General features: G+C 38.0%; 2 protein-coding genes and 1 long non-coding RNA gene across 4 annotated transcripts in view; 1 reads left to right on the forward strand and 2 right to left on the reverse strand.

Moving 5' to 3' along the window:
- Positions 1-455: 455 nt before the first annotated feature.
- On the reverse strand, positions 456-1570 carry LOC146161214 (uncharacterized). The gene is made up of 2 exons (XR_014494635.1): positions 1362-1570; positions 456-626 (listed from the first exon to the last, which is right to left on the reverse strand). It is a non-coding gene; the product is annotated as an uncharacterized LOC146161214 (long non-coding RNA).
- Positions 1571-13956: 12386 nt separating this feature from the next.
- On the forward strand, positions 13957-15789 carry LOC146161215 (iron-sulfur cluster transfer protein NUBPL-like). 2 transcript variants are annotated; one of them, XR_014494660.1, is made up of 10 exons: positions 13957-14126; positions 14190-14333; positions 14405-14495; positions 14558-14597; positions 14671-14761; positions 14986-15079; positions 15175-15260; positions 15327-15418; positions 15507-15589; positions 15655-15789. XR_014494660.1 is itself a non-coding variant. In XM_083384311.1 (10 exons), exons 1-10 carry the CDS (start codon positions 14028-14030, stop codon positions 15709-15711), a joined length of 906 nt encoding a protein of 301 aa, XP_083240437.1. In that variant the 5' UTR covers positions 13957-14027; the 3' UTR covers positions 15712-15789. The 2 variants fall into 2 exon arrangements, 1 of the variants encoding a protein (XP_083240437.1); XM_083384311.1 differs by having other exon boundaries at positions 15327-15447.
- Positions 15790-15872: 83 nt separating this feature from the next.
- Positions 15873-27548, reverse strand: part of LOC146161216 (splicing factor 3B subunit 3-like) — an 18072-nt gene continuing 6396 nt past the window's right edge. Inside the window, exons 11-26 of the mRNA XM_083385970.1 lie at positions 26273-26424; positions 25761-25916; positions 24652-24807; positions 23801-23938; positions 23040-23150; positions 22416-22582; positions 21714-21888; positions 21047-21202; positions 20426-20635; positions 19865-19990; positions 18920-19132; positions 18315-18413; positions 17622-17765; positions 17086-17190; positions 16383-16478; positions 15873-15986 (exon numbers count right to left, since the gene is read on the reverse strand). Of these exons, the coding sequence (XP_083242096.1) occupies positions 15942-15986; positions 16383-16478; positions 17086-17190; positions 17622-17765; positions 18315-18413; positions 18920-19132; positions 19865-19990; positions 20426-20635; positions 21047-21202; positions 21714-21888; positions 22416-22582; positions 23040-23150; positions 23801-23938; positions 24652-24807; positions 25761-25916; positions 26273-26424 (2249 nt within the window). The 3' untranslated portion in view covers positions 15873-15941. The remainder of the gene's footprint in view (positions 15987-16382; positions 16479-17085; positions 17191-17621; positions 17766-18314; positions 18414-18919; positions 19133-19864; positions 19991-20425; positions 20636-21046; positions 21203-21713; positions 21889-22415; positions 22583-23039; positions 23151-23800; positions 23939-24651; positions 24808-25760; positions 25917-26272; positions 26425-27548) is intronic.

A 27548-nucleotide genomic window follows, 5' to 3' on the forward strand; every position in this document is an offset into this window, starting at 1 on the left:
CTAACTAAATATATAACAATTTGTAACAAAGGCCGAGTTGGCCACACTCTGGGTTAATTTAGTGGAAAATCTAACGTCATGTAAATAGTTCAAAATACTCTAACACAGCTAGCAATTCAGGTCATGTAAATATAAGAGGATATCATAAGTATGTAAGAAATATAAGTTAATGTAAAACGTGAAAACCAATATAAGAAGGAACGTAACTGTAATCAGTTTGGTTAAAAAAAACTAAGTGCTTTAAGGCAAAACGTTTTGAGAAATGCAGATCGGTATAATTATTATCAAACTTAAGTATACAAAATAATATGACTATGGGTAAAAAGCAAACTCCCTGTTATTTGTTATATCGCATTTTGAACGGTATCTATGTACAGCCCTTTATGTACAATTTAGAGCTTAATTACGGCGTTACCATCATAATGAGCCCTGTTATTCGGAGTTCAAGTGAAGACATGCCGTAAAATAACTCTTTAGCAACATTAAGCGGATTTATATTAGACCAGTTTATAGCTAGCATCTTCTCGATAGAGGGTGGTATTTTCAATCAGGTGAAGTTTAAGACGACCATCTTGGTGGCGAATGTAGTAGTTGGGAAAGGAAGTAGACTCGAAGGAGATAAAACCCTGAATACAAAGAGATGTGTAGAAGTTAGTTTTAAATTTATATTTGTTGGTTTACCACAACACACATAATTTAATGAAGAAATGTAAAAAAACATAGGCTCCACCCTGACTGTAGTTCAAATTTGCTTAATAACGTGTGTTAATCTAAAACTATATAAAACTTTACCACGTGGCGCTGTTTATTGATGGCAGATTAATATATAAATATAGGAATGTTGTTTGTTGTCGGAAACTTAAAATTAGCCCACTTCAACATGACCGGATTAAATTATAGTTATTGTAATTAATCAAATCTGTTATTGATTTCTATTTTTAAAACTAATTCTGATTTTTTTAGATTTAAATGACGTAATTTCCATCAACAGATGAGCAGAATTGTTAAAATCGAAACTTTAAACATAATTTTTTCAGCTTAGTAAAAAAAATGCTTAAGGCTTAAGGAGTAAGAAAGTTCAAGTGCTTAGTTATGAACTTAGTATTTGTAGATAAATTTACTCTTTAAGGTAAATCTATTGTTTTGGACACAAAGCATGTCTAAAAAGCTCCAATCAATTTGATACCGGATGGGCATACATACCATTTGGCAACTGGTACACTATTTTATGTACCATGTCGCAAATGCCGCACATTAATTTTAACCGGATGAGCGAGCATCCATTTCAACCATGATGGGATCTTTTAGGGGACGACGTGCGCTTATAATCGCCCGCGAATAAATTTAGCATTGGAACTCACATCGGCGAACTTGTCGCGTCTTGGGTAGAAGCATGCGAAGTTTCTGTACTGAGCGGTGTCCTGGTAAGCCGACGCGTCGATTAAACCACCGCTTGACGATATGATGAGGTAGGTGTTCTGCTTCGTGGCCAGCAGTGAAAGCGAACCCGGAAGGTCGCACAAGCCGGGAGAGAGAAAAAAGAACTTGAAAGTGGTATTTCCGACGATGTATCCCTGGTTTTTCAACAGTCCAATGTTGTGGTCGGGATAGTTCATTGACTGAAGCGTGAAAGTGCCGTTCTGAAGGATATCTATTCCGAGGGAAAAAGTCGTTCTAGTTACAGATGAATAAACATTTACTTAAACTAAGGTTAATATTACGGTATACCAAGGACTATAACTTTAAGATTTTTGTTCAGATTTTTTTGTTGTTGTTTCAAAACTCAGATTTATATTTCTATAGTTCGTAATTCCCGTCCCTCTTTTTTTCTATTCCCGCGACTATAGCATTTTATACTAAGTTTTTGTAATATCAAACAAAACGGGTTTCAATAATTGCATAAGAACCCCACGAGTTGGATTTGTTCTGGGTCTCCGTAAAAAGTTTCATATTTACTCTCCATTAGCATTCATTTATCCATCCGTTCATTCTCTTAAAAATTAAAATATAATATAATTGTTTTCCTCTAAAACAAGCTTTCTTAACCAGGGCCTCGATACCAAGGGGTGTAAGGACTGCTCCGAGGGGCGCGGGAAGGCTAAATCAGACCCAGAAAATGTACTACTGTAATTTATTTCTTTACTTGAAACATATTACCTAAATAAAATTAAATCGTTTGTTATTTAAGCAAATCTGGGAGAAGGTGCCAGAATTGGTTGGTAATTTAAAAGAGTGCAGCTAGGGAAAGGGTTAATAACCCTTGCTCTAAAATAATTTTAACTGCACTTGAGGCTTTACCTTTGCGGCACAAAAATCCTTTGTACCAAATCGTGCAGAGGCATGTAAATCCTGCTTTTAGATCGATGCACGTCGCATTATTCATGCAGATTCCAGGTGAGAGTTTACATTCGTCTACATCTATAACAAAAAAATATGGAGATAGTTATGAATGGCAAAGCCAAAAGGTCGAGTAGACGGACATCATCTTGATAAAGACGTTTCGATGCGAACTTGTATCATCATCAGTTAATCTCTTTGAATTACTGGACCTTTTTTGGCTATGACATTCACTCTTCTCTAGTCTATTTTGATGTAGATAACAATTGATAAAGTATACCAGTACCGCTTCTGTAACAAATAATAAGATGGAAAAATTGTTTTACATCGCAGAATCGCGCCAGAAAATTGGCTTTTGTTCTAAGTCATTCAAAACGAAACATTTTCCAATATAACATAGTTAGAACGTTAAAACGATGCCAAAAGCCGCATTTAAGGACCTGCAAATACCACGCTGGAAAAGTATAATTGGTAAGTAAAACGTATCAAAATCATTGCGTTCTGTAGATTGTTAGACGAATAGGCCTATATCATAATCCTGTAATATTTTATTTACTGAAGGAAAATAAAAACAGCGGGAGAAGATTGTTTTCGTGGAGAATAAATAGAATAACTAGTTGAAAAGGGTTTATAAACTACTAAAAATAGCAGCTTACGGTAATTGCAATTGCTCAAGGCCACCACACAGAACTTTTGGTCCTGTAAGTTGCGAAATGCCCTATCTTTAACAAAGACAGCAGGCAATGCAAAATATCGCTTAAAATAGGATTACCATGGGAAAAAGAAAGTCTGAAAGTCAATTAGTCTATTAGGTTTTAATACTCACACTCGAATGTGAAGACATTAGTAGACGGTTTTGGAGCTCCAATACTCGTCACTCCGTTCTTGTTGGTGCCCGTGAAGTTGGCAAGCAAGTTACGTAGTTTGTAGAAAGTCACATATCCTCCTTTGTCTAACAAAAAGAGATATGCGTAATCTTATTGCAGGTAAATACACCTAATAACGAGCTCATTGTTTTTTTTTGTTTTTTTTTAACCAGTCAATATACAAACTTTGCACGCAAGTTTTGACATTTGAAACGCCATTATGGCAACTTTAGCAGAAAATTGCAGCGTTGTGTGATGCCATGAAGGCAAACCATTCTTGATTCGATACCACGAGCATTTCATTTAGCAAAAAAAGTGTTCGTTTTCTAAGGAGGCTTATTTCGTAAACCCCATGCCCGTTCATTAAGGAAGTAACAAAAAAGGCTAACTTTTTGACACTTTTCCAGCGTGTACAGCAGCGCTGCAAACTGACGAACTGATGTGATAAATGTCAGTTCCTCGCACCATCTGGCCTCCACATCCGGGAGGGCACCACACCTCGTTTACCACATAACGAACTCGCCCGTTTGTCGCACATGTCACTGGATAAAAAAGGAATAAGGATTGCACAACCGTCAAAGTAGTTTACTCTATATGTAGGACTGTTTGTTAGGGAAAGAGCGTTGTAGCGAAAACGTGGACTAGTAGAACAGCGATTTTAATCAAGTTGTTTGTTAAACGAAGTCGAAAAAACATTGCGAAAAAGGCAAGTGGAAAGCTGTGCGTTGCTCCTGCAAGGAGACTAGGTTCGTAATGATGTCGTAGAGATTGCAAAACGTTGAAACAAACAACACTCGTGTTAACTGTTGCATACTTTGGAAAGTATAGCTGGTATTTGAAACTGGACAACTTTTGGATTGTACTCCGTTCTGTAAACCACCAACAGGTGTTAAAGACATACTTGATTTGTAAACGGTCACGAAGCCTCCTGCGTCTAAAAATTAAAAAGTTGTTTCATTAATTCATGATTTTTGAGTATGAGTCACAATATAGCAAGTGTAAGCTGAAGAAACGAAGTTTTGTGGCAGTTACGTATCAGCATTTAGGTGTCCGGATTCGTAGGCCTACAAAAAAGTTTAATCAATAAACTGAACCCAACATATCTCAAGCGCCACTGTTTATGAAACACAGAATCAGGAACAAAACGATTTGTTGTTATATAAAGGTTGTACCAATCAAATTACCGACGAGATAATCATACAACAAACTTAAAGAGCGAAAACAGTTAAGCAACAAACAAAATACTAAAAAATGGAAAATTCTAGTTAGCTTCGTAAATTTACAAAAAGTGCACACTGTTTTCAATATTACTGTGTTTTGTGTTAAAATGTCAGTTTGTCTACCATTAATGATCCCGTCCTGCATTGCAGCGAGGCAAATCGGCCCGCTGGAAAATGTGCCTTTTCCGCACAGCTTTGCATTCTGCCGCCAGCAGTTGGGTGGACAAACCAACATCGTTATGGAGTACTTTAACGACGTTAAATCCGTGTCGCAAGAAACTAAAAAAAAGACTGATTGTTCGCAACAGTTGTTGAATTAATGTATAAAAGTTATGGGAACACTTATAGCAGGGTGGTCCAAACCCAGGCCCGCGGGCCACATGTGCGACATCATTGTTCATGGCCCGCGAAGCATGGTTGAATAATTGTAATGCGTTTAGTTGAGGGTTTAATCAAAAAAATATAAGTGACCAACGATCAGCAAGCATACTGCAATTGTTTGGTTATGATTACATTTTCCCGGTTACACTATTAGATAAACCAGTTTACTATCGTTTATCAAGTTCAGATCCAGGAGGTGACACAAAACGCCTAAATTTTGGTATGTATTAAACCGGTTTGAAAGTCGCACTACGTCCTATATGGGACTTTTTAAAATGGCTGTTTTGCGAACTTATAACTTATATTTGCTTTTTGTTTTCCGTCTTTTTAATATGAGCATAACATAAAAGTACAGCCCCATATTAATTACTATTTCTGCCACTTTAAAGTAAATGAATGACAAAATATATCGCGCTTCTGGAAAGTATTGTTTTACAGGTTTTCACTATGAATAAAGGCTGACGCCTTTTGTGATGCAATTTTGGCCAAATCAATCTAGTTAAAAAAATGAATGCAGTAAGCTTCTCCTAATTTAAACTTCGTCAAAGTCTAAATTTTTTTTCATTTTGACAGTCTGGTCATCACTCGATTTCATTTGCGCACAAGTCCGACGATAGCAGCAAGTTTGTGGACCTTTTATGTCCTTTGACGTTACTTTTTAACGATGCTTTGCGGCGTCATCTTTAAACATTTCATACCCCGACCAAACGAAAATGTAGCCTGCTTTATGTGGCCCGCAAAGAGTAGACAAGAAATATTGGCCCGCGATGCAATCAATCTTGGACCACCCTGACTTATAGAAAGCGATTGTGGCGTAGCCAGCCGAAAATTTGGGGGGGGGGGGCTAAAAAGTTTGGACTTTTTTGTTTAGCTTTTGTCATTGTATTAACTCCTGTAACGAACACAAAAACAATGCTAGCAAACCTTTTCGAGCAGCAACTGAATGAGTGTTAAACGCAATACCCAAAACTTTTAAAAGAGCAAAAACTGTCTAAAAGTAGTAAAACTACATTAATGTATAGCAAACGTAATATTAACTATATCGTTTGTGACGTAACAATGCATGACAATTAAAGGTGTTGTATGTCTGTGATCGAATGTTATGGTACTGCTCATAAATGCTAAAAAAACAAATTATTAAGAATAAATTTTTATAAATTTTGGGGGGGGGCATGTCCCCTCAGGCCCCCCTGGCTACACCTATGAAAGCGAACCGGCTTTTTTAACATGTTATTACTGCATGTTATTAGGGGAAGGTTACCCATGATGGGACACGTTTTTTCAAATTATTGTAGTTCTAAGTTATAACAATAAGTTTGAATAATATCATGCCAACTTGATACCTCTGCCCTTAACGCTTAAAAAACACTTATAACTTTGCCTCTAGCGTTCTAACTTTTTTATAAAATCGTCTTAGAAAAAACGTTGTTGTGTCCCGTCTTTGGAAACCAGAGTTTCATATGATGGGACAGTGTGATTCGCAAGATGGGACAGGACGAATCCGTTGTTTTAAATTGATCAATTTGTACCACAAGCATTAAAAACAACTTTAACTCCACCTGCTACACTTACATAAGTTTAAAACTAGCCTGTTTAGAACAATTTCACAGAATCTTAGAACGAATTTGCTGTGGCAAGCGAAAATTAATTTTTAAATTAATAGGACAAGTGCGTGGCAAAGAGTGACTGTCTTGGAACTTTAGTTTTGTTGTGTCTATATTTCTACATTGAATACATTACACAAATATTCTGCCTGTGTTGATAGCTCTCAACACACACGACCTAGGCCAAATCTTGTCTGTTTGCTCGTTTGTTTTTTAGTGGACTTTTAAACAATAATTTTGTTTTAATTCGAATAGGTATGGTTTTTGTTAAGTGAAGTTTTATCTGCATTTACAATATTTCTTACAAACATGTTGATACGGTGATCCATTTTAACCAGGTGCATTTCCTAACGTATTTTATGGATAGGAAAACCGTATAAAATGTTTTACGTCATACATCAAAAATGTAAAACTAACCATATTAAAATTCGTTAGTTGAAAACTTTTGAACTATAACAAAATGTTAGCTTCTTAAAAAGAGGTAATGATAAGTCCATTTTTTGTCACAATAACCCAAAATGTAGGTTGCAACAAATAGTTCCTCACTTGGGAACGGCCTGTCCCATCTTACGCACCCCACATCACCATATACAGAAGATATACTGGCTGCTTATGGGAACAAGATAATATGAGTCACACAATAAGCAAACAAGTCAAAAGCCAAAGCAACTTCAAAACGTTGTCGTCACATCACATTTTTTGTATTGTCAACAACTATGCAAGGGCCACGAAGAACACGAACCCCAAACGGCAACACACTTTAGAAAGACGTTGCATTCATCATTATTTGCTACTTCTATAAGGTAAATATCAAGATCGGTTACGTCACGCCATATTAACATACATAATATTGGTATAAGAAGGTTAAAGGTGGGAAACAAAAGCTACGACATCTATGCTTTGCCGAAGCTGCTACCTTTTCTTTAAAAAAAAACTGTTTTACCTTAGAGATCTGGGTTGTATGTATAGCTTCCTAGGCGGTCTTTTTTTTAACTTTTTCGATGCCTAAAATTTTCACCATTCTTTTTTGAATTTTCTGACGCTCCTAATCACAATAACATGACCATCACCCTAACTAGCATTGATTGACTACGAACAATATGATGCGGTAAAACACATATTGTATAATTATTTAGTGGCTTAGGCCGATAAGCTAAAATTATTGCTTAAATTAGGTGTTAGAAGCAGTAACAGCGTGTCTGGTAAAAACTTACCCATTATTCCATTAAACGCCGAACCCAATTGTATCAGTAAGGTTGAAAAAAGTAAAACAGCAGAAAGATAAAAGGTCGTCATACTGCGAGGATTCGTTAGTTTTCAATATACCCAACCTAAACAAGCCAGCTTTCAGTAAACCAAATGCTTTGATGGTGTCTAGTAGGTTTAACTGATAAAACTGTTTCTGACGTGGCCAAGATGCTATGTACCTGAACCAGAATGTATGTTTTAAGTGCCAATCCTTAATCAGCCTCCGTCACATATACAATTATACATGCTACCAAATGTCTTGTTTAACTAACTATTATACTTAGCGCTCGACAGATGTGTAGAAAACAAGTGTCCACAAACGACCCTCGGTAATCTTTTAACCACGCACAAATCATCAATGACTTCACAAAGACTCACTTTCGGAAATACTGATGGTCGTCACGTTAAAATTCCCTTGAAAAATCATGATGTATTGCAGTGTCAACAACTTCTCGTGCCTAACCGTATAAAACAAAAAGGTCGTATCTTACCACAAACGTTTTGCTACGATTTATCAACCCATAAGGAAAGGCAATTTGACGAGTTTTAAATAATAACTGTTTTTTAATTGCGTTACTTTTTTGCAATAAAAACCTTTTTTTTTAATTTGTTTGTTAGTAGAACGAAGAGAATTTATTTTAAAGCGAGTCCTAACACATATGACCCGCGCATTATAAAAACGTGCTATTTAATGAATTAAATTATAATCAAATGATTAATTAACTATTTTGTTGAATTGAGTCTTTTCTAAAAAATTGCACGAGTTGTTTGACAAAAAAGGCTGCACATTTAGCTGTGGGACTATTTGGCCTTCGAGGCACGCAAACAACATTCGAACATACCTAAGATTCGGTTTAGCCTCAGGCCAATTAAACAGGCAATTTTTCAAACATTTAGCTGTTTGCTCACAAATGTCAGTGTGAACATTTCTGTACTTCAGGAATTGTCAGGGATATTGAACAAAAATCATGCATAGGCTATTTAAAAACAGGCATTTATGTTACGCCCTCAGTAGGATGCTGAAACATTTTTAAGAACCCTATTGCAAATACTTTGTTTTGTTTAGCTGATTTACTAATAAATACCATGCTGCAAAGTTGGAAGAATCGTTTATTACTACTCTTTGTTTTTGTTTAATTGTTGCTGCCTTTGTGAAAAGCAACTAGGCTAAACCATTTATTCAGTGTGTTCATTTAAGCGGCGCCCGACCGTGAGGTCATCAAAGAATGACCGTAACATAGCAAAAGAAAAAGGCCACTTTGTAACTCGAAGGGTGCGGTAGGCTATAATCAACTTAACCTATAACAAATGCACTATATGCGAATATTTTCATAACTTGAACATTCGAACATTAAACGAGTTGTTGTCACATATGGTACATGCAGGCTGCCACATAGGTAAAAAACGAAAGAAACGACAAACAGGAGGTTCAACTGATCCACGAACCAGAGCCAGCGGTTTCCCAAATTTTGGATTTTTTTTGGACAACTTTTTGGTATTTAAATGAAACACTTGCGGTCTCTTAAAACTAATTTAGCGTTCATCCAAACCACACCTTAAAAAAAAAACCACACCTTAAAAAAAAAACCCTGTACACCATTATATTTATTTAGCCTTATTTGTTCAAAAACAACAATTTTTTTAAAGGCACCCTACCTGAACTTCGACTGGACCTCAAACATTGATTTTACTTTCCTTCACACCAATTGGTATTTGGGAACACGTGACGTACTAGGTGGGTACGACATGAATGAAGTTTAAGCTGTAAATTTATTTTATACCGAAGATCTACTAAAGGATCGACGCCTGCCGGTCCTGTATCTATAGTATAACATTTCATATTCTCCTATTGTGAGGAAAAAAAACTAAAAATGTCGAAACATTTTCTTCTAATTGATCTGCGTTTCAACAGGGCGGAGAACAATTATGGCAATGCGGACTGCTGGCGAGAAGAAATAGAACAGTTTGTGGGCGACAACAGTGTTCTTCCTCTTGTAAAACAATGCATTGTGGAGGTTTTCAACGACTACGAAAGGGGTATAGGCCTAGCTCGAACCGCACAAACCTAACATAAAAAACGTCTTCTGCTCGTAGCAAAAGAGGGCCTACTGCAACGTTCACGTGAAATGTAAGGCCCATGCAACCAGCAATCGCCCCCTTTTTAATTTCTTGCCCGTTTAAGTGATTTTACTATTGTTAAGATACTAAAAAAATCTGTTTTTGAAAGTTGATAATTTTGGTAGGGAGACAGTATTAGTGTATTTTTTTTTAAGAAAAATTGATACTAAAATTTTCATTGCCTTTTTGTGTTAATTGCAAACTGGTTTACTTGTTATGTGTATTGTGTAACTATTTCACTCTTTTAATGTTAATAAAGCTCTTTCGCCTGACGGCGCACCTGTAGACCACTAAAAACCAGGCGGTGCATGTGGCAAGTAAAGCGAGCTCTAAGTTGTTTTCTTAGACCAGGGATTCCCAACCTTTTTTACACCGTGGCCCCCATTGAAAATTTTGAGAAATCAATAGCCCCCAACTTTTGTTCAACCATTAAAGCTCTGACAATGTCCTTTGCTGGTTTAGTGGTGGAAAGAGCCAGCCGCATGTCTTATTATATAACCAAGACAATGCGCTACTTTGTCTTCAGTAGCATTATTGTTGAAAAACCACATTCACAACGATATGTTGATGGGAAAGGCAACAGCAATGGCATGACAATTTCATTAAGCTTAGGGTATAAATTGCTTGGTTTTGCCCAAAATGTGGTCAAACTATCTTTCTCAAAACAAAATCGGGTTGCCGTCTCTTCTTGCGGCTTCAAGGGTTCATTAATTTTTCTTTCTTTCTTTTGGTATAGTGGAGTAGACTTATCAACTAACAAAAATGTATTTTTCCCCCTAGGGGGCCATGGCCCACAGGTTGGGAACCCCTGTCTTAGACCGATATTTCGCTTGACATACTTTTAAGTTCGTATTTCATGTAGCTGCTTTATCTATATATAACTGTGGGACCAATAAGCCAAGTCGAAAGAAAAAGTGAATCTGATAAAAAACATATGTTTTAGAACATTTTCTCCACTTACCTGCGGTGCACATTGTACCAACCTTGAACCTTGTTGGTGAAATTGTAGGTTAGTTTAGTATGTCTCGAAGGACTAAACAAGTTGCGTAAAAGCAAACTTTTTTATTTACAAAACAGGGAGCTTTGTTCAGAACTGAATTTTTTTATTTTATCTTTTTCTGGTATAAACCTCTTTTTAAAGGAATTTGTTCGAAAAGTTATTAATCTATAACAATTAATTTAAACCAATGTTTTTCGTATTTTAGTCGTTTAGTTTTTATAAAAAATACTTTTGTTGATTTCAGACCAAAATACCAGGTTTGTTTCAGGAAAACATTTCTGTATAGGCTATCTTTTATATTTTTACAGTTACTACGAAATAAAAAAAAAAACATAAAGAGAGGAAAAAACGTTACAGACCGTGTACTTGTTTTTAATTAGGCAATCAACCAAACTGGTCCAAAGTTGCCATGGGCCAATTGCAAACCGCGACAGAAGGAATGCGGATTCGGAATACGCAAAAGATCACGTCAGTGTCTCTTTCCAGCTAATCGACAGGTAAACAATCAACTTTACATTGCTGATTTGCAATGATGGTCATTTATCCTGATACCCCACTCGATCGAGTAGGAAAGCGCACCCGACTCTACTCGGTTAATTGGTATAATTTCATTCGTCATCTTATTTATCCAATTTTGTTCTTAAAGATGATACATTTTTAAACGCTACAACATTCCTAACAGTAGCCTATACATAACGATGTTCGCTGCTATTAATGAGAGTTTTGTTTAAATCTGTTGTCTAATCAAATCCCACATATTCTTTATATGCGACACGCCTTTTTTATGAAATACGGCGCCATCGGCGGCAGGCCTGCGTAAAAATATCTAAGACCGCTGGGGCCGGTTTTCTCCTGGCGTTTGGCATGCGTAAAACCTTTTAATATAATTATAACAGAGAAAAGAAGTGTCGGAAAAGCATAAATCATTGGCTTCTGGTGGCAACTAAAAATCGTCCTATGCACTTTGCGTGTAATTTGGAAAGGGTAGTTTTTAGGCAATCTGCTTGTATTGTTTGGTGTAATATTTATATTTTTAAGTTGGTGATAACAAGGCGCATTTAACAATTCAAGAAAACTAACACAATTATCCGACGAAGTATATTTGAAGGCAACTGGCAATTTTGTTGGAGCGTTTTTACTCTTTACCGTACGGCTTATATGAGAGGTGTCTTGTGTTACGCTGTTGGCAAAAAAAGTAAAAAGTAGGCACAAAACTATATACGGTCTTCGTTTAAAATTTGCAACGTTTGAAATGACCTCTTTTGGAGATTGAGCGTAATACAGTTTCGATGAACTTCACGTTTAGAAAATTTACGAAACGAACTGAATAAAATCGGTATATACCCGCGGAAAGCGGGTTGTGTGAAGTACCTGGCTACAATGTTAAATGCCCAATTTAATAAAACAATATATGTCAAAATTGTAATATAGTTTTACTGATTTTTACTACCAAAATATAGTAAAATTATGAGAAAAAAAATGTTTGTCTTACAGGTAGAGTTGGTTCGTTGTAGCCCCGGTGCATCTACAGAACACAGCGGTTGTTACAAATCCTTCACTTAAGTTGCTCGTCGGACTTTTACCTCCCAATTGAATTGTTCAATAAAACTTATTCAAAATTAATTTATAAATTATATAATCGATGAATATTTACATCGTGTGTTAAAATAAATTTAATAAAGTTAAATTCGGAAATTGACAAAATTTATGGTCATTGAAACTTCTTTGGTGTATTCTTTTAAATCATTTTATTTAGCATAAAAAACATTTATAGATAAATTGTTATTAAAGAGTTGACAAAATATATCCAAAGTTTTAAATCAAACTTAAAAAATAAAACTAGAAGTAGGCCTACCGGTAGATTACAAAAAATAGAGAAATTTCTGATTGAACTAAATTTTTTTGATAATTTTAAACGTCTGTAGTTAAAAAACGTTACTAGATTAAATAAAATATATTAATTTATTAAATATTAAAAAATTAGTAAAAAAAAACTCTAAACTGTAAATCAATGGATTTGTCCAAAAATCGAAATCTCAAGTAAAGTCGATTTTCGTCCACTACATTGGATTAGCCAAGGTAATATGTTCTCCACGGATGCATAGTTTCACTCAAAACTTTGCAATTGTTTCAAAATGCCTCCCTGTTTTTTCCCGAACCATAACCGAATCTGCTGAACCGTTTTTTGTACGATTTTAAAGAACCGAACCGGAACTTATGCGAATATTTTGAAGAACCTGAACCTTAACCTGAAGCAAGCGGGTTGATTCTCATTAATTGTCTTTGTGCCTCGGTGTATCAACCTCACTACTACTTCAAGGTAGATACTGTATTCATATAGAATTGTTCAACTTCTGCTTCGTACTTCTGATGTGCTTCCACACTGATTAGTTGGCATAAAAGCCTTAGCTCAGAAACACAACCACTCGTCTAGATTGGTTCCCGTTTAACAGACGTACTGGGCAAGCCGGCAGCAGCAACCGTTCTGTTTATTGACTAGACATGACTGACTATATTGATATAAGTTTCGCATATACAAGTTGAAAATTTGCATGAAAGAGAAAGGGCGACACGAAAAAGCGGAAATGATTTATAACCCGAAGCCTTTTTGGCAGCCGGGAACTGTGACAATAAGGCGTTCACACAGGTGAAATACTTTTATCTGTAACGGAAATATGTGTCACGACACGATATAACATTTGTCATGTGTGAAACAGCCGAATGCTTTGTTTTCAGAGTGACAGCGAGTGTTTGGTAAAGAGCGCGAAAAAGTGACAAATCCTAAATCATAACATAGCTACCGTACGCTACGATACTTAAATTTCGTACAAGTTACAATTTAATTGTCATTCTCCACATTTAAATTGTATTCCAACCGGAACTTTATGAACCGGTTTTCAAAATACATTGAGTCGTACCGGAGCTGAACCGAAACTTTAAAATTTCTCCGAACCGAAACCGGAACTGAACCGTATCCCGATAAAATCCTTGAGCCCGAACCGAACCTGAGCCGAAGAAGTCAAACGGTTCAACTCCCTGATTTTTTCATAGTTAAATATTGTATAGAGTGGCAATGACACCAAATAGTTTACTTAGTATTCTATGGTATATGGTATATTAGATGGCACTGGCAGCCTGGCAGGTTTGCATTGTCATTGGCAGGTGACAGTAAACAGTAAACAGTGGTTGAACTTCGCTCGCGGTAAATTCCAAAATAACTTGCAGGCAGAGTTTGTGAAAATAGTACTGAAATATGAGAAAAAGTTTGTCACGCGAGATACTGAGAGGTTTAAAAAGCAATTCCAAATGGTACAACTCGTCGAAATTAAGCAATTCGTCCTCTACCAATGAGGTTTGTGAACTTTGTATAAAATGTACCACACGTTTTGACCAAATGTCCATCTAATGTTTGCAGCATCAACAGAAAATGATGGCAAAGGGTTTACCTAAAAAGCGACCAATCCCTGGTGTGAAAGATGTCATTTTGGTTGCTTCAGGTAAAGGTGGAGTTGGAAAGTCAACAGTTGCAGTCAATCTAGCGCTTGGACTACTTGCCAAGGTTGTTTGCTTAAAACCACCTTTAAAGTTGTTTTTGGGACCATTTACAATGTTTTTATTATAATTGTTCAGGGAAGTAAGGCAGGACTGTTAGATGCAGATATTTTTGGCCCATCAGTTCCAAAGCTTATGAAACTCACTGGAAAACCAGAACTTAATAGTGGTATGTACATATTACATAGTCTTCATATATTCTTTTTTGTTGTTACACCTGTTCTGTTTTAGAAAATCTGATGATACCGCCTGTAAATTATGGACTACCCTGGTAATAATTTATTTCAAAGTAAACTTATACTGAAAGGCATAACTATTAACCTAACATTTTTTTTGTAATAAAGCATATCAATGGGATTCCTAATCCCAGAAACAGCTCCTGTTGTTTGGAGAGGCATGATGGTAATGCAAGCCATTCAACAGCTTCTGTGGAAGGCAAGTTGTGTATCACAAGCAGGGACAAAGTTTAATGTTACTAATAAAGTTTTGCTTCGAATAAATTACTTAAGCATTCATTTATCATTTATGAGCCTAATTTTTTAAGTCAAAAGGGTTAAAGTTCATATTTATGCCTTTTATTTTGTTCCCAAACACACATTTTTTTATTCAGTAAAAGCACAGGCTCACCATACCACAAATAATGTTTATTATTCACACAGGTTGATTGGGGAATTTTGGACACTCTGGTTGTAGATATGCCCCCAGGAACTGGTGATGTTCCTTTATCCATCATTCAAAATGTCCCAGTATCTGGTAGGCTTATATGAAAGTGCTACATTATACAAAAATCTTTAAAATGCATATGAAAGTGCTACATTATACAAAAATCTTTAAAATGCATTTTGCAGGCGCTGTAATTGTTTCAACACCACAAGATATTGCCCTTGCAGATGTTACAAGAGGAGTGGAAATGTTTAAAAAAATGAATGTTCCTGTTAGTTTGTATTTTACTAAAGTACAAATTACTTACCCCAATATTAATTACATTCACCATCTACAGGTATTAGGTATCATACAAAACATGAGTGTGTTTTCTTGTTCGAAATGTGGCCACAAAACTCACATCTTTGGAAAAGATAAAATGGAAAAAAGGTCTAAACAAATGGGCCTAGAAATTATAGGTAGGGGAATTATTTTACAAAAAAGGTTGAACTAGTACTAGTTAACCACTTGTTTTTAGGAAATATTCCTCTCCATGAAAACATAAGTGAATATTCTGATTGTGGGGAGCCAATAATCGTTGCAGACCCCAATTCACAAGAGGTAGTAGATATATACTGGTTTGGTAAACTACTGTATATATAACTTTCATGTCAATTTTTTTAAAGGCAAAAAGTTTCTCGGAATTATCATCAACTGTTTTTTCTAAACTCAACTGCAGATGACAGCAACAATATCTTGACACTAATTTTGTTGAGTTTGCCTTGTACCTTCGAAAAAGTGGTAATAACAGGACTGTGTGTTTACCTGACTATTAAAACAAGAACAACATTTTTGACTGTTTCTTCCACAACCAGTTTTACAAAGTGTTATCTTTATTGACAATTGGCGAGATGGAATTGTACACAATCTAGTATATAAATTGGCAGCTCGAAACTGGGTAATTCCCGTTTGGTTAAAAGGCATATCTGGTCCGGATGTCTTCAAGCTTCTTGGAAACCTGAAAGCAAGTCTCAGTGAAGTCTTAATTATGTCAACTTAGTTAGCAAGAAAGTCCACAAAGTCCACCTATTGTTTACAACTTGCTAGCGGTCATAAGATTAGGAGGAACATAGTTGTGAATATAAAAAATTCTAACTCGGTAAACTATACACTTCGTAGGATTTTTAAAGACTATAACTAAAAGAATGTCAGTAACTGATTTTCCAAGTCGTACAATATATTAAAAGGTCACGTTGGCAAGGAATGTACCACGTCAACAAAATATAAATTGCCGAGCAATATTTTTTCATTTAATGGTAGCATAAGTGTTTTGTTTTCGCAAAACGCGCAATTTTTCTGTTGCTATCATTATGGAACTATTTTAAAATGTAATGATCACAACGGATTAAAATACCTCGGCGGGTATCCTGTCCATTTCCTCTGCCACGCTCTTCTGCTTGCTGTATTCAACCGAGTTAAAAAGTTCACACAAGTCGCCGTCGATCACGTTCTGCGCGCACATAACCAAATTTAAAACTGTTCACAAAATATTAGTTCGAACAGGCCTTTACAGAATTGCAAAGATACTTACGCCTAGACCAGCAAGCAGGTCAGCGGAGTCGGACTCGAGTAAGACCTTGTAAAACTACCCGAGTCTCGAGTCCGACATGCGCATGCGCAGTACCAAATTTTAAAACTAATAAGGCCGCCGAATGGAAATGGTATATATTGTGAGTGAATGAGTAACACGACACCACTAAGTGGATTGATGAATAATATCCACGTTATTTTAGTTACGGGGGCTACACAGGCTGTAGAGTTCGGGCCGGAGTCGGACTCGGGTTATTTTTAACAGACTCCGCAGCCCTGCCAGCAAGATACTTACGCCTAATCGCTTATACACCAAGCATTCCAATATTAATTTGGCGAAACAGAATTGTACAGGAAATTAAAGAACGTATTTTTTTTCTTCATAACGAAAATATATGCACGAAAATCGTTGCACAATTGATTATAGCATAATAACAATTTTCACCCAACTGACCATATACTAAATTAATTAATAAATAATAAAACTCGTTTAGGGAGTGCATTAAACCAAAAAACGCATCAGTTACCTTGACGGGAAAGTAATGGGATCTGTAACCCAAATGGTCTCTTCCTAACAAAGGAGGTGCCTCACTTCTCATGTGCATTTCAAGATGTTGAAAGAAGTCGTGATCCTGAAGAAACGGATTTAATACGATTTTAAAATACCTAGGTGAAAACACCCCACAAAATCAGCTGTGTCAACGGTGTAGGGGTTGAAAACTGTTTTGGCTTTCGTCGCGGTTTTCAAAAACCAACCTCCCGGCACACTTTCTACACAAAAAAAGCATAACCTGGAAAACACCCCCGCTACAAGGTATGACAATGCGTTAAAAAACATAGTAACATTTGTCATCGAATACATGAGTTACTTTAGTGTGCATTAAAGTCTCCTATGCTTGCCTGCAAGGCTTAAAGGATAATCTTTCGCAGCAGTCTAATTTGCCGTGTACATTAGAAACAATAATGTATGTGTTCCACAGTAATCGTTGTCGACCTGGTTAACGTGTGGGTTAAAAATTAAAACCAATAATCAGAAGATTAAAGCCCGTGGCAAGCCACACACCTCGTGGGACGTGAAGGGCACGAGCATGCCAATCCCTCCCGACATTGTGGTGTACACGAGCGATTCCGATCCGCCAGGAATAAGCGTGGTCTTCTGCAGCGACAGGATCGTTTCGCCCACGTGATACGAGCACAGGAGGTCGCCCTGAAACGTGTTAACGAATCAATTGTAATACAAGCAGTGCTGCACTGACTTTTGACTTAGGTGCACTCAAGTCACTGTTTTCAAATTACTTGACTTAATTTTTTTCGACAAATTACTTGGGTTGAAAGGAGCGTTTTTATTAAGCATGTTTTTTTTTTAAATTTGGTTTTATTTATCTTTATTTTTCCACATAAAACAATTAGTTTTCTATTTGTTCGTTTTTGTTATTTTTAGTTTAGGTATTGCTCATATAACTGGACAAATTTACCAATTTAAAATTTACTTTATATGACAAGGACAAGACTGGGACTTCAATTATTTCAAAATAACTTGTTTTCAACACTGAATACAAGCAACCGTATCTTTGTCGGTTGGCGACATTATCGTTTCTTCATGCAAAGGCATGTGTGCATCTCTTAATCAATCAATCAAAGCAAACATACAACAATAGTTTCGTTTAAAGTCAGAAGCAACACCACCACAAAATTAACTGTTCCAATATAGGACAGTATATAACTAATAGAACTATATATATGATAGACGGCTTACTTTTTGCATGGCGCCGTTCAGAATTCCTCGTGACCAGAGGGCCTTGGTTCCACTCGGGTCATCTTGGACGTCGTCGTTCGTATCACCAGGTAGACGAAGCTGAATAAAACCAACATTTTTAGACTGCCATCCTAACCAGACTTTGTCGGCAAAATAGTAAACGACAATTTTAGATACTTTGTCAATCGGTATTATTAAATATTTTTGAAGGATAAAAAAACAAACAAACAAAAAGGGCTTGTGATAAATCTCGAAGTTTAGATGTAATGTAGTAAACATCGCTTGACTAACAATACTGGAAATCGCATAACTAATTTCTGACTCCTAAACAAAGGGTTAATTTCTAAAGATATGTTTTAAGTTTCTAAAGATATGTTATTAATTTGGAATTCGCTTATCCTTATACAATACATTTTACAAGACAATGTGATAATATAATCCTAATACATAAAGCTGTCAACATGACTTAAATATCCATTTCCAGTGGCGCGAACATAAGAAGTCAAACAATCGGACGCAACACTATTAGTGCACTCATCTGCAACAAATCTGCTCCGAAAAAACGCACGATATTAAGAAAAAAAAAATGTAAAAGCGCGACGCACGATTGTGATGTTGCCGAACTTGTCGGCAAGCGCGACGCTGTTCCAGTCGAGCACGGTGGCGCAGGTGATCCAGCGCGGACATGTATCGTCGGCGAAGACCACCAGCTGGTTCTCCTGGCGCCGGTAGCGCACCCAGTGTACCGACTCTTGTACGTCGCAGACCAGGATGCGGTGACCGATCGACTGGATGCTCACAATGTGGTTTGGAATGTGCTGGAAATGGTACAGCGGTGTTATAGTAAGACAGAAAGAGAGGCGCTGGGGGTAGAGAGCGGTTTTGATTCAAACACCTATAGCAGTGTTTCGTAACCTTTTTTGGCTTGCGGCACTAAACATTTTTTTAAATAGTTCGTGGTACCCTTGCTCGTATTTTTGCTTAGTGGTTAACTGTAACGTTACAATAAACGAGATTGAAACAGCACATTAACTGTGCAACAAGGTTAAAAAAAACCTTTTTAATTTTTACACTTCTATTGTACACAAAAAATTGTATCAAAAAGCTTACTAATAGAGCTAAAATTGGAATTCTAAATAATTTAAAATATCTCTCGGCACCCTTGAACGTTAAAAATGGCACCCCGGTTGAGAACCACTGGCCTATATCGCACGTAAAACAAGGCTACCTGGGCGAGCCGAGCGAATTTGGCGCCCGTGTAAACGACAATGTGTTGTCCTGCTTTAACATTGTTAGTGAGAGAATAACTTTTCGTGAAACTCAAGGTTGTTGCAACAACAGGAAAACTGACTATGTTTCACACAATTATAAATCGGAAAAATCGCAGTAGGACGAGTACAACTTAAAATGCAAAAGGTGGCAATAAAAAAATATAAAAAAACAATGTCCGTAATGTGTATTTTTAACTTCACCAACCTGTCACCTGATGCAGTTGCCTTAAATTTAGTCAGACTGCCTGCGGCACAGCACTGTATAGTCATAATGTATACCTTGTTTTCACACTTCCTTAGCAGCTTCTTTTTGCCGAGGTCGTAGACGCGCAGGAGTTTGCCGATTCCGATAAGCACCCGACCTTGGAAGGGACAAATCGCCGAAGGAACCTCCTCCGTGATCGTCTGCCAGCCAAGTTGAGAAAAAAAAGTCATATTACTCTTGAATTGCTTGCACTGTCAGCTTAATAAGCTAAGCCTAAAAGAAAAGACAAAAAAATGATAAAAAATATGTTTTATATTTTAGAATATGTCTGCGGAGCTCCTGGCAACCTTCCATCACGCACTGGTTAAAATATCCTGAGGCAAAGAGTGTCAACAACGATTTATATCCATTGTACCGAATTAAACCTGGCTTAGGTAGGATGTATTTTTATAAAAACTAAGTTATTTAAAAAAGGCAAACTTCGTTAAAAAAGTACAATTGTGTGAACAACTTTGTTAAAATACTAGTTGCAATAACGCATAAGCGCGAGTAACCGACCACACGAGTTTTCTGGCAAAATCGATGGCTCGAGATCCTTCCCAAAGATAATCCAGCTTAGTCCAACTGGCGCTTACCTTATGAAGAAGGTCGAGCTTGTTCCCTTCGCTGTCGATGGTGTAGGTGTGGATCTCGCCGCCTCCCTTGGGCTGCCGCGGGTTCAGCTGCAAGTCGACGGCAACTCCTACCAGCACGAAGCTCTGCTCGGGGTAGTTGGCGAACGGGCACACGCAAACGCTCACCGCCGCCTCGTTTTGCTTCAAGGGGATCTTCGACAGGGTCTCGCCCTGTGTGTGAAGCACATGTATTTTTGTTTTTATACTAAGCGGTTGGGCGTAGTGGGTATGCGATGTGGCCAACGCGAAGAGTATTGTATTGCCCTATTTGTTGCCCCGTCGAGCGTTACCGAGCTAATTTAGGTATTAAATTAAACTTCCACGTTTTTTATCGTTAAGTACGCGGGAAAAAACTTCAGGTAAAAACAAACAGGAAACGTGCTAACAAAAAAATAAAAATATTGTAACATAGTAACACCATAAACATTTCATTTATCGAACCGCAGTGACTTTTCTGAGAAAAAAATAATAACGTTGTAACTTTGAATCCATTATTTGTTCCATCACATCCAAACATTGCACTAAATCCGTCGAATTTTCGGTATTCGCTGTTTATCCAATAGTTTTTACAGCTACGCTTACCGCCACTGGGTTGATAAGTCGAACTTGCGAGGCCCACATGGCCGGGCCGGCCTTGGGCGCACCGAACTTGCTCTCGGGCAAGTTTTCGCGCAGGAAGGCGGCCGTCATTTCGGCAGCAAGCTCCTTCTCGTCCTCGCCAGCGGCCTCGATCATTTCCTGTTAAATTTTAAGACATCAGTTGCCAAACACAATTTTTAAGCAGACAAGAACCTGGTACCTTTTTATTTGAAATAAGGTTACAAGTAAACGCAATACGGATAACTAACATTACGAAAAATTCACACAACTAGTATGTCCTAAGAACAAGTGGTATGTCTGGTGTGGAAATCACTTACATCAGACTCCTATGTTTGTTTAATCGGTGCAAACTATATTTTAAACGTTGGGTGGCGAGTTCGCTTCGCTTGTAGTAAACAATGAATAACATCGATAATAATTCAACAGAAATAAATTCGTTTATTTGAAGCGCTAATTTTCATAAATCCGAATGGCACACATTTTCAACAAGGTTTATCATTATTTTTTTTTCGACAACAAAAAAAGCTACTATGAACACCGGGACATTATAATTCCCGCTTCGAAGCCACAGCCCCTGCTACTATGCTGTATACAAACACCGACAAACAAACTGACGCTTTCCGAAATTGCGAAAAGCAACCACACCTACCTCGGCCATGTGCTGCTTCCGCCTTTCCTTAGTGTCTTCGGTGTAAGAGTTGTGGTCGGTCTCTACTACCACGACGTGGCTGGACTCGCCGTGCACAGCGAAGCGGCGTGGTGTGTACTGGAGGTCGGTCGACACCTGGTTGAACACCGTGCCAAGCTTCTCAAGCGCCAGAATCCTGCGCAAGACGGACAGCGAAATAATGTACCGTTTTGCAGCGCGCGTCACTTTGCCGGGAAATAGTGTTTTCGAAAATAATGGTGCTAAAAGAGTTTTTACTTCAGCCGAACAAAGCACGAATTTGGGTTTGTTATGTTGTTCGAGCGTGTTATACTTGCGGGGTAAAACAATGGAAAGAAACTAAAACTGCCTCGTCCCGACTAAAAAATGCCCGAACTTGTGCACTGCGCAAGGTATAAAACTTTCATTAATTTTGTGCAAAGTTAGAAGGTAGGAACGCATGTTTAAAAAAGGTTAAAAAGGCATTACAGAGTGAAACCTTTGCAGTTTGCACATATTTTTATTCGGGGTTGTACGGATTAAAGTATGATTCACTTTCAGTAGAACGAAAACTTAAAAAAAAAATATAGTTTGCCAGAACTATTTGCCTCGGCAAGTTTCCAAGCGGCTCGGGTGGATAGCATCATCAACTGGCCAATTTCATGCGAATTCTTACTAGCTGACTCTTTTCGGATATTTTTCTACCTGAGAGTGTTGGTCGAAATAGCGACGATGCCTTCAGGACACTGCTCGGAGGCGAAGCCTGACGCGAACTCGAGCGAGTCGTAGGAGAGAGGGGTCAGATGGAACCTGTTCTGGTACTGGTAGCTCAGCCAAGTGCGGCTTGACATTCCGAGTACTGCATCGGAACCCTGCAAGCAGTTGACGAAATTTTAATATCGATTTTCGGTTGTAGTTGTGCTTTGAATTGAATCGAGAACTAGTTTACCTGGTCAGGAGGTGGTCAGCAAATATAAAGGTTTCACAGCGATACACAGATATAATCAATATGTATAAATTTAGGTGGATGTACAATTGTACATTGATAAAAAAAATATTTTCCTGCTGACCACAAGCTTCATGAATGAGACACTGTGCAAACTAAGCTTAAATACCATCTTTAAAAATTTTACAATTTACAAAGTTGGTAATAAAATAAATAAATGATTTGGCAAAATTGATTATGCACTCCTGTTTTAAGTAGTACGTCGTAACCGTGGCTTGTTCATTGAACAGTATACTAAGGCGGCTTTATTTTCTTTAGATAGTTTAAAAAAACTGGTAGGAAACAGGAAAAACTCTTTTATAGACCCTATTTAGTTAATTTACCTGCATGAGAACTTTAAAGAGTTTGACGGGCCTCGTTCCGAGATACCTCGTCCTTGTGTCGGACAGATCGCCTGTCACACTGTCGAGAGCAGTGCGCAGCAACACGCCGTTCTGGAAACGAAAGAGTAATGCGTAACACTTTGGAAAGGTGGTAAACATTTTCTTGGGTTCTTTATTTTGAAAAGCCAAAGGTTTTGAATTCGGCAGAATTTTTTGAGAAACACAGCTTCTTTTAAACATATAAAATATTAATGGACGCTTCAATATATTACCGAGCGTTTTGCTGTGACGCTAGAATTAGCAGCATTCACGAAAGGTATTTTTTCGAAAGGTATACCAATTTTCAACGCACATTTAGACAACTAGATAATTTTTCTCTTTTTAAATTAGATTAGAATTAGAATATACAAACTAGAATTTGAATTAGAATGGCGACACACATTCATTTTGGTTTAAATCGCAATTTATTGTCATAAGAATGTAAATTGCGAATATTTCTATGTAATTTTTTATACTTTTAGCATAGTCTTTGCTATTCAGACTGTAAAAATCACTAAGTCGTGTCTATCAAATATAATTTATTCAAATTCGTTGTTTCAAATGAGTGTCTAAAAATGCTGTTGGACAAATTAGTGTTTTTCGTTAAATCTGAATTAGATTAGAAGTAGAATTACACACATTTCGTTCTAATCCGTTGAATTAGAAAACTTAAATTAGCCTACGGTCTTTGGTTAGGATATTCTCTTTTCACTCTTGCGCACCTGAAGTCCGATATTCAGCATGAGACCTCCGGAGGCCTTTTGTGCTCCGGTTTCATCTTCACCACCTCCGATCTCAATGATGGCGACGGACTCGGGAGTCGCGGGAAGAGCTTGCATGCTTAGGGGTTGGAGACAATCCTTGAAAACACCTTCTTGTTAACAGCTCTTCCAGTACAAGTTAAGCACAACCAATAAATCTCAACATTGAAATGTGTACTGTATGGAATATTAAGTTGAGACGAAGTAGGGCCATTTCGATTGAAAATTAGTCGACAGATCGACAATTAGGTAATGAAATTTTCGGGGCATTTAAGATTGGAAGCCGAAGGACGTCGATCTATTTTCCATGTTTAACGATCGGCACAAGGTATACAGAACAAATCATTTCTATCTTCAAGGTGTAAAACTGTTGCTTGTGTTTGTTTTTTTCTTTGCTGTCAAATTCAAGAATGTAAAGCTGGAGAGAATAGTTTAATTCGGAGGCTCCTGGTGCGTCGTTCTAATTTCCCAAGGGCGCCGCAGAAAATTGCTTTCCGTATAAAGTCAATTGGGTTAATAAAATGCTGACGGATAACTTTCTACCCTGACCAAAAAGTAAAACAAATAGTAAAAATCCCATCGATTGGTGCTTTTACAAGTTCAGCAAACTTTTTCAAGGACGTCGAAACGCAAAAGTTTGAGAACCACTGGTAAAAGTAGCCAATTTGCTCGAAACTGTGAACGCGAAAGTTTTGTTTTTAAGTAGGGAACATTTTGGCATTTTTAATTATGGGACAACGCAAAGACAATATATACATCCTCATATACACGACGAATGCCATTTAATTTAAAAGTCAGCTAGTCCTGTTTACCTGTGGGTCGAGCGATATTATTCGAACTGTGTTGTCGGCCAGGCCCACGGCGAGGAATCGTGTTCGTTGTTCGGAGGGCGGAACTTTGCCGAGATCCATGCAAGCCACTTCGCTGTTGATCTCACGACGCTCCGTGTATTCGTTCAGCTGGCCAGACTGCGCGAAAACATAATATTCACCTAAAACCTGTGGTTCGTTTGAATGCGGAGAAACATGGCTGCGTGGCATGCCAATCACGCTCAGCTTGAGCCATTGTATTTCCCATACGTTTTAACACAGTATAAATACGTGTTCCTGGGTGTTTAGCTCTGGTATATGTTGGCATACTCCGATGCATAGGACAACCAATATTTACCAAATAGAGATACATTATGTATTGTTGCAACATACCTGCGTTAACTTTACAGCACATCGCATTACCTCAATACGCTACTAAACAAAATGTTTTCACCAGACCGGTCATTGAACGGCGCGTACGAAACGTTTTTTCACCGTTTAAGATGCTAAGCTTTCATTTTAGAGGCTGTGGTGAGGCGGCGCTCGACGTCTTTGGGTTAAAATTATTTTATCAAGAAAGACGACATAATCGAGTTTTAAAGAAACCTATGACTTGACCTAGGTCACTGTTTTTAAATGACTCTGGGGTTATTTCGACAAACGACTTGACCTGACTGAAGCAATTTACGAAAATGACTTTAAGTACATGAAGGTGCTCTAATTGAATACTTTTTAGTTAAATGGATTATTCAATAAACAAAGTTTGGGAGCTATACGAAAAATAAAACGATTGTTGTAAGCAGGACTGCGGAGTCGGACTCAGGACTCGAGTAAAACAATCCGAGTCCCGAGTCCGACGTGCGCATTTGCAGTACCAAATGTTTACTGATATGGCGGCAAACTGGAATAGCATATGGTAGTGTTTTTTCCAACCATGTATTGTAAGTGGATAAATTATATGAGTATGACACCCTTATAAGTGGATTGCTGAATGTCCATGGTATTTTAGTTACGTAAATTAGCGGAATACAGGCTGTAGTCAGGGCCGGACTCGGGACTCGGGATCGGGTTACTTTTAACCGACTCCGCATCCCTGGTTGTAGGGCACCTACCGGGTCCATTTCGAAGTAGACGAGCTCCCCGCCGCTGAGTGCGATCACCACTTGACGCTGGTTGACCGCGCACTTCAGGATCGTCTTCTTGCCCGGCGTCTTCCACTCGTTGACGCGCTTGTCCGACCGGATGTGACGTATGCCGTCCGGGTAGACCTGTGACGTAATACGCTGTCTTGTAAATGTTCGGTAAGGCCTCGTTGCGTATTCAACTTTGACATTCAACAAAAAAGCATTGTCGTCGGCCGTGCAAAAATTGATTTGTTGTTAATTTAACTGGGTTTCAAAACACCGGATGTGACAAAATCTAGATTAACTTCCAAAATTATTTTCCGAAACACTTTTAAACGAACAACAAAGACGAATTTAATTATTTTCAAAAAAAGAGTTCGAAACTGAGTAAAAAAATGATTTTTATTGTAAACAGAAGTTTTTTTTGCTCAACCGAAGCTAAATGACGATATTTTACTTAAGGCAAAGATAAAAACGCAACAGAAGTGCAGAATTCTTGCCTGCACGAGCGCGTTCTCCCCCAGTAGCGAGCAGGACAGGGTCGGGGTGGTTCCGAGGAAGCCGGAGTCCGTCACCTCCTCGACCGTCTCGCCGATGGAAAGCACGAGAGTGGCGTTGACGAAGGACACTATGATGTACGAGTCGTACTCCTCTGCAAAAAGCGAGTATGGTTCATGCTTACTTGCATGGATGTTAAAGATACACCTGCTTGATAACGTAATTTCACTGCGATTTTAAACCCGAGAGGATCACCTTGTTCAAGGCGGAGCAATTATGAGGAATCATTTATATATAAACTGTTGCTACCAGGCATGGTAATATAAATCAAAAACAGCTCCTCTGGTAATTGTAATTGTTAACCAACGTTTCGGCAACCTATACAAGCCGCCTTCGTCAGGGTGAATGACACTGAACGCTCGTCCAATATATGGAAAGCAAAAAGAAGAAAAAAGCAGAAATAAACGCGAGCAACGAAACGATAAGAAAATAATTAGCGACTGTCTTTAGTCGTTCAGCAGGTGCTTGTAGCATGCAGAAAGCATCACGTCAGTTTTGACGTTCATGGTGTAACCCTTTTTATGGATGTTCCACGATTCCAAAAATAATATTTTCCTGTAGTCTGATTCACGTGCTATTATTGAAGCGCCACCAAAATCAATTTGGTGGCTTCGGGAAACAGCATGGTATGAGAGTGCAGACTTCTTTGCGTCGTTTTTTGCCACGTCCCTTTGGTGTTCTTTTCGGCGAGTCTTGAATGACCTTCTGGTCTCGCCGATAAAGACCAAATTACAATCCGCACAGGGACATCGGTTAGTTTTGGTATGAGTTAGTTTTGGTATGTAGGGCAGCGTAACAAACCCTTGCTGCCCCTGATTAAGATGGTGCAGAAATAGTTCCACCTGATCTTTAGCAATGACGGCAAATATGTCGTCAACATAACGCCGCCAGAACCTTGGTGGGTTGGCAAATGTTATCAGGGCTTTTCCTTCCAGGGCTTCCATGGTCATGTTGGCGACCACCACAGAAACTGGAGAACCCATCGCTGTACCCTGCATTTGGTGGTAAAATTTCCCCCTGAATGTTAGAAACGCTTGCTGTAAACAAATTTGCAACCCAGTCACAACATCCGCCGGGAGCCATGGCGTCCTGTCTTTGAGGCTGTAGTCGGCCAAAATTCTGGATGACGCGATATCCATTGCCAATTCCACTGGTACACTAGTGAAAAGTGACACATCGTCATATGAGACCATAACCTCTTCACCGGACAGGGGAGAC

Source organism: Ascidiella aspersa, chromosome 3, assembly GCF_963924565.1.
Source record: "Ascidiella aspersa chromosome 3, kaAscAspe10.2, whole genome shotgun sequence".
Taxonomy (NCBI): domain Eukaryota; kingdom Metazoa; phylum Chordata; class Ascidiacea; order Phlebobranchia; family Ascidiidae; genus Ascidiella; species Ascidiella aspersa.